Source organism: Acyrthosiphon pisum, chromosome A1, assembly GCF_005508785.2.
Source record: "Acyrthosiphon pisum isolate AL4f chromosome A1, pea_aphid_22Mar2018_4r6ur, whole genome shotgun sequence".
Lineage (NCBI taxonomy): Eukaryota > Metazoa > Arthropoda > Insecta > Hemiptera > Aphididae > Acyrthosiphon > Acyrthosiphon pisum.
This window is the reverse complement of record NC_042494.1, coordinates 126633252-126641234: the sequence shown is the minus strand read 5'-3', so window position 1 is coordinate 126641234 and position 7983 is coordinate 126633252. Positions and strand designations below refer to the sequence as shown.

Below are 7983 nucleotides of genomic sequence, written 5' to 3'. Positions count from 1 at the left end.
GGGCTCAGCCCCACCCACTGGCTACACCACTGTTATGCCGAAACTCAAAACGGGTGTTACCTAGATCAGTGGTGGCCAACTACGGCCCGCGGGCCAAATCCGGCCCGCCATCATTTAATATCTGGCCCGCGAAAGAAATATAATATTTTACATTTACGTAAAATTATATACCTATACCTAAAATTCTGATGACTTAAAAGTAAAAAAAAAAATTATGGCCCGCGGTAAATTTTTTTTTTTTTATGGCCTGAGTTAAAAAAAGTTTGGCCACCACTGACCTAGATGACGATTGACGGTGAATCGTATAATTATTGTCAATTTGGTATTTATAATGTGGTACTTATATGTAATGTATATACAGCTAGTATACTCCAATATTCGTTTCTAAGATTGTCGTGAGTCGTGACCGTGATTACGGAGGTAATCGAAAAAACATTTCCGAAGCAAATACTTATATATATATAATTGTACATTTTAAAATACTCATTACTCGCTTAAAATTAAAGTATATAATAAAAAGCCTATGATATTTTATTAATCTTATTTTTAAATTTTATGAGAGGTAAATTCACTCCAATTTTTAAACTAACGTCATCTGCTAAACGTAACATTTTTCGTTTTTTTAAATAAGCATTTTTAATTTTTTTATATTTAAAATGAATAAATATTTATATTATATTGCTGTGTTTTTGTGGACACACATTATATTATTTAATGTTTCTCAACGCCACGGTCTCCACGAATTAAGAATTAAAATATATAGAATACGGAACGAAACGTCCTCACTATCAATGTTAATTTGAAAATTGAAGTTGGAATGTTCTCAATTTCAAATTAGACTACTCGCTCTCTCACACACCACAGTTTTCTATTGGTTTATCACGATCGATATAAATATATAATAGTACCTACAGTAAGTTTCCGTTACAACAAATACCGATACAACGAAAAATCCCGTCATAACGAAAGTCATAGCGAAGTCCCCTATAGCTATTAAGCTTTTTGAAAGCTGTTACAACGAAATTTCCGTTATAACGAAAAAAAAATTCCGTTCGTAGTAGTTCGTTGTACCGGGACAGACATCTATACTAAGTATAGAAGTTTGCGATGTATCCATACTACTCTATCTATACCAATCCTATTTTAATTTTGTTAATAACATGTATTGTAAAATTGATTTCCTCACATAGAAAAAACCTATACTATAAATATTTAAAATTGTTTCCTAGATAATAATCTTACCTATAGATTTGATAAGAGGTCAATTCACTCTAAATTTTAAATTAACGGAGCTACACGTATTCTGCCGAGCGTAAAATTTCTTATGTTACGCACTAAGCACTTGTAAGACGGAGACAACACATGCGCGTATCAGTGTATCACGTCCTCTCGTAAGATTAAAATGTTTTAATCACGGTTAAAGATATCTAAGTATATCTTAAACCGTGGTTTTAATCATTTCAAATTTAAATTTGGCGTACTTTTATGCTTTGTTCACGTTAGTACGTTTTTTCCTCCATGATTAAACGCGACGTCCGACGGCGACGTACCGAGATTCGTCGCTCACGGTTTTGAGGTTATGTATGGCTAGAGCAGTTTCGGACACTTTCCTTCAATTTTCTCGACGTTTGTTTTCTGAACGGGTGTCAGAAAATTTTTAGATTTTCTGAAATATTTTCGCTGTACATTACTCAACATGGCCGATCAGGTAATATTTATTAATTATCAAACGATTTGTATTCGGTTTAACGCTATTATACTGTTCCGAATTTGTATTTCATTGATGTGTGTCAGACATTCAGACCACATGGAATGCCTTTACATTGTGTATTGCTTTAAACTAAAACAAACATTTCTCGTTTATAGACCGAAAAAGCTTTCCAAAAGCAACCTACTGTGTTCTTGAACCGCAAGGAATCCAAGAAGAAGAAGCCCCTCCGTCATTACCGCAGCGTTGGTCTTGGTTTTAAAACTCCCAGAGAGGTCGGTATTGATTTTTGTAGTTAATTTTTGAATGGCAAATTTTGTGATAATATTAACTTGCTAGTAACGTCGTTTAAACTGTATTCAAATATACAATTTGTCTTTTCTCTATTTAGTATTTACATTTATTGTAAAAGGAAGTTATCAAATCTGTTAAGTATACCTAGTTCAAGTAATTCATATTAAACTAATGGAACGCAAGCCATTTTTTATTAAACTTCATTTTATATAGGTATAACTAGTTTTTCACAAATCAAATTTAAATTGTCCCTTACACCTATTGATTGTCAGGTATTAATCTGTTCGTATGGACCACAGTCAATAAAGTTGGTTGAAATTTGTTCAATGAAATATTTATACTTCCTGTAGTGATAACTTTGATTTATATGATGATACTAACACGACGGTCTTATGATTATTTGACTGATTTCAAAATGTGTTTTCTGATAATTTGTTAGAAAATAAAAATGTGATGGCTTACTTACTGTACCAAAATAGGGTTACATTTTAATTATGATGAGAATACAAATTCTTATGAGTTAAATTACTTTGATTTTCTAATGGTTATCTGATATCATTAAAACTATTATCTTTCATAATTAATAAATTACGTAGGTAGTGACAATATTCATGATGATACTAACACGACGGTCTTATGAGTAAACTTCCTCTGATTTTAAACTGTGTTACTGACTACTGTGTATAATAATGCTCTTTTATATTTAATATAAATAGTAAAAACTATGTTTAGTATAAAATATGGTTAGTAAATTTAAAATAAAAACAAAAAATAATATGATGATACTAACACGACGGTCTTATGAGTAAATTTACTCTGATTTTAAACTGTGTTACTGACTACTGTGTATAATAATTCTCTTCTTTATTTAATACAAATAGTAAATTCCATGTTTAATATAAAATATGGTAAATAAATTTAAAATTAAAAACAAAAAATATGATGATACTAACACGACGGTCTTATGAGTAAACATACTTTGATTTCAAATTGTGTTACTGATTACTGCACAAAAAATTTATTTTTATATTTATAGTATATAGTACCTAAGTACATTTTATATTAAAACAGAATAATAATATGATGATACTAACACGACGGTCTTATGAGTAAATTTACTTTGATTTCAAATTGTGTTACTGACTACTGCACAAAAAAAATATTTTCTATGTTTATAATAAATAGTACCTAAATAAATTAAAAATTAAAAACAAAAAATAATATTATGATACTAACACGACGGTCTTATGAGTAAACGTACTTTGATTTCAAATTGTGTTAATGACTACTGCACAAAATATAAAAATATTTATTTATTAAAAATGTATTAATATTTATTTAAAATACTATTACACACTTATTTTTATATTTATAATATATGGTACCTAAATAAATTTTAAATTAAAAACAGAATAATATCGTCAACTAATAGGCCAATTGATGTAACCCTCACATTTTTCGATTTTGAGGCTATGATTGATTATTATATAGGAAATACACATTGTGGCCAAATATTGTATCCCTCAAATGACTAATTCCATTCTCAAATCAACTTTATTTAATTTTTTTAATGTAAGCCACACTGTTAAAACAGTGTCAATTGATATAAGCCATGGCGGATGTATCAACATTTTCAAGCAATTTTTCCTCAGCAAGCCAATTAGTGTAAGCCTCTACAGCATATCCCTATATAGTATTTTAAGTGGTATAAAATATTACAGGTCAAATAGTGTAACCCACAATAAATCTACACTTAAGTATTATTTACAACTATGTTTTATTTAAATGAATATGGCAATTTATAGTTGTATTATTTAAATAACTATTAAATAATGTTATTATTATTTAAAAATACTGATAAAGATAGAAATTGTTGATTTTATACCGTTTATAACAAATTAACTGACAACAAACCTTATCATTGTATAAAGTAAGTGAAAGGTTTTAGAAATATTTTCACCAAATAGTTTAACTTAGGTTTCATACACCTATGAAGCATAAATGCAATGTACATATTTAGGTAAAACTATGAAAAATGTAAGTCAAGATAATTCATCTGAGATTCAAAATTTGTTGCTTTGTATGGTGAGAACAGGATGGCCTAAGAGGTTCCAATAAAATATGCACTACTTTGGTTAAATAGGTACTTAATAAATGTTGAAGAAATATACACTGTTAATTCTGGATCATTATATTTTGTCACTTATGTCCGGGTCAAAATAAAAATAATTAAGTTCTTTCAGCAATATTTTGGCTTATGAATAAAGAAGCTATAAATATTAATTCTATTCATACAACATATTTACATCCTAGAAATACTTTTAAGTTATATTTCTGTTGATTCAGTTCATTCAGAAATAGATTCAAACTTTGAAAAAAAAATTTTTGGGCTCCGTCTGAAGGGAGATGTTTTCGATTTTAATTGTCCAAGCGAGCACAACGAGCGAGTGATCACACCGGGTGTATATGAAATACTATGCATTTCAATTAGCTATAACTTCAAAACTAAGTCCGACTGCCAAACTCTGGCTTCACTATAGTTTTCAGCATGTTTAAATATTTAGGTAGGGCGATTTTTAAAAATACTATTTTAGTAACTAAAAAAACAAAAATTAAGCTTTTAAGTTAACAGAATCATAAAAAAAACTATATTTTAGTGCCTCCTGAACAATTTCATTGTTGAGGGTTACAATAATTGGCCATTTGCTGACGAAATGATGATACTAACACAGCGGTCTAATGAATAAACTTTGATTTTAAACTGTGTTCCTAACAACCACGCAAATTAATTCTTTTCCGAGTGAAATTGATAATGTTAGCTAATGTTTTGTAGTAGTTACATAATGATAGTTTTACTATTATTATTATATTTTTCTACACAGTTACAGTGTTAACATTTATTTAAACTCCTAGTTTTATTTTATTTTCAATAATTATAAAAATATCATGACGATCTTTAGATCTTATGTATTTTGTTACTGATACATTATTTTAAAATAGTAACGTTTTCCCTAATGTTTTATTAGATACATGTTTCTAACAGTATTAGTAGTTTGTTCAATATTTACCTACATTTTAAGATTTTATATTTCTATATCTGAGAATAATAGGATATTGAATTGGTACTATTATGCTAGCGATTTTTTATAGACAACTATCAACAAGAAAAAATGTATATTTGAGAGTTAATATAATTATATAATTTGCTGGTTAATATTTAATTTCATAAATATATTTTAATTTCAAGTGCATGTTAATGTAATGTATATATTTTAAGTATTCTAATTACATGGGTTGTTATTTTATAGGCAATTGACGGAACTTACATCGACAAGAAGTGCCCATTTACTGGTAATGTTTCCATTAGAGGACGTATCTTGACTGGTACGGTACGTAAAATGAAGATGCAAAGGACTATTGTGATTAGGAGGGATTATTTGCACTACATCAGTAAATACAATCGTTTTGAAAAACGTCATAAAAATATGTCTGTTCACTTATCACCTTGTTTCCGGTATGATATAGAATGTTTTTTTTTATTATTATTAGTTACCTATAAATAACCAATATTAAATCATATAATCACTTTTGTTCATATAGTGATGTGGAAATTGGAGATATTGTTACTATTGGAGAATGCCGACCCCTCAGTAAAACAGTCAGATTTAATGTACTGAAAGTAACAAAGGGAACAGGTGCAAAGAAAGGTTTCAAAAAATTCTAAGATTTAAATGTAATATTATTATTTTTATTCATTACAATAAATTCTAGAAAACAAAAAAAATTCATTGTTTTTTGCACTTATTTATTACTTAAAATACTATAATTTTCAGTTTTTGGTATCTACTTATAACTAGCAATATAAGTTTTTTTTTGTGGTTTTATATATAAAAAAAAAATGTATCGTATGATTTAATTTTAATAAATCTAAAATCATAATTACTTATTGGGAATAAATTAAACAAATATTTAGTGATAGTAATAGTAAGTGATTAAACAGGATCCGTGTAAGTTAGGGTTAATAACATAATAATAATTATGAATTAACTTAATTTTATTTAAAAACACTTATACCCACTAATTATATGGTTATTACTGGGGTTCGGATTTGAATGCAAATATTCAATGATAAAAGCATTTAATTTATATAAAAAAAGCAATTCAAAAATATACTACAATGTTAAATATACTAACTAGTTGGTATTAAAAATAAAATTCACTACTTTGATAAACTGTCTTCAGTAAAACATTGATGGTTTGGGCTCAAAATGTTTTTATACATTGAAAAGGATCTTTCTACATCCACCGAAGTTATCTGGGCGTGTTTCATACATAAATAATTATCTAAATTAAGATGACTTACTTATTAACACGTTGAGTGCCGCGGTCGATTGGTAGTCGACAACAGTTGCGTTGCCTCAGAGGCCGCGGTCGACAATTTGTATAGGCATCTTTATGGCTTTATAATTTACTCGGTTATCAGAGCAATTCTTCCGTTTTTATACGTGGTTATTCAGTGAAATGTCTTCTTTTCAATGGCGTATTCGGATTTTATTTTCGTTTATTTTTAGCAAAGTAATGGTTATTTTTTCCCGGGACCGATTTTGCGCGGATTCTCGTGCAATGCGCACCAAATTAGTGATGGGAACTATCGAATAGTCACTATCGAACTATTCGATAGTAATTCCATAACTATCGAACATTTGAATAGTCACCATGTATTCGATAGCTTTAAAACTATTCGAATAGTTTATCGAATAGTTTTCATTCGAATAGTTTATCGAATAGTTTTCATTCGAGTAGCTTATCGAATAGTTTTTATTCGAATAGTCTATCGAATAGTTTTATCGAATGTTTATTTATTTCGAAAGTTTATAATATATTAGTTTATCGAATAGTTTTCAATTTTTCATTCAATAGTTTAGTTAATCGAATAATTTTTATTTTTTATTCATTCGAAATTCGAATTTTGATTGGTTGTAACTTTTAACTTGTAACTTGTTAGTTTTTTATCTTATATATTTGATACATAAAAATAATAATGTATTTTTATCCATAGAAGAAATTACATCAGATTTGAATTTTAGAGTTTTTCAAATATCTCTATGAATAACAAGTTTATTTACTTTCTAAATTTTAATGTATAATTATTAATTACTAATTTGTAAAGATAATTTTCTACAGCTTATATTTGAAAATTGGAATACGTGTTTATGTGGGGACAATGATTCATCGCTAAAAAGTAAAATCTCAGGTGGTCAAGAAATAAATTGTGAATTAAAATTTGAAATATCAAAATTCCAAATAGTCCGTATAATAAAAAACTATTCGATAGTGTTATTCGAATAGAATATCAAACTATTCGATAGTGCTATTCGAATAGACTATTCAATAGTGCTATTCAATAAACTATTCAATAGTGCTATTCGAATAAACTATTCGATAGTGCTATTCGATAGTGCTATTCGATAGCTTATCAGAATATTCGATAGTTTTTATTGAAAACTACTAATCGGTTATACTTAAAAACATTCGAATAGTGTAAACTATTCGATAGTGCCCATCACTACACCAAATACTACGAGGCACTCAACGTGTTAAATCCTCATTGCTTCTTTAATCAATACTTTGTTGATTTTTTTGATATTTTCCCATTCTTTGTTCTTCGATATAATTTTGTTGAATTTATCCAAAATCTATTTAGCCACTTCACCATTACATTTTTTGAGTTTAATCTGTATATTATTCACAATATCTACACTTTTTGGTAGTAATACTCCTAAAACATATTTTATTAGAAGACTGTAACGGATAGAGTATTCAGCGATATCGATAAATATTAAGCTTTTATCGATTTGTACCGTTAATATATAAGCTGTGTATAAAATTAATAAATCAACTGAAAATTAAACACAAAAAAGGTAAAAAAAAAATACATCCATCGTCTTAAAGAAACACATTTTGTATAAAAATTATTTTTC

General features: G+C 27.9%; 1 protein-coding gene across 1 annotated transcript; it reads left to right on the top strand.

The window, feature by feature from the left end:
* The first annotated feature begins 1619 nt into the window (after window positions 1–1619).
* Window positions 1620–5786, top strand: Rps11 (ribosomal protein S11). Its single transcript, NM_001162351.2, has 4 exons — window positions 1620–1708; window positions 1867–1983; window positions 5311–5516; window positions 5603–5786. The coding sequence occupies exons 1-4, from the start codon at window positions 1697–1699 to the stop codon at window positions 5724–5726; spliced, it is 459 nt and encodes a 152-aa protein (NP_001155823.1). The 5' UTR covers window positions 1620–1696; the 3' UTR covers window positions 5727–5786.
* The last annotated feature ends 2197 nt before the right edge of the window (window positions 5787–7983 follow it).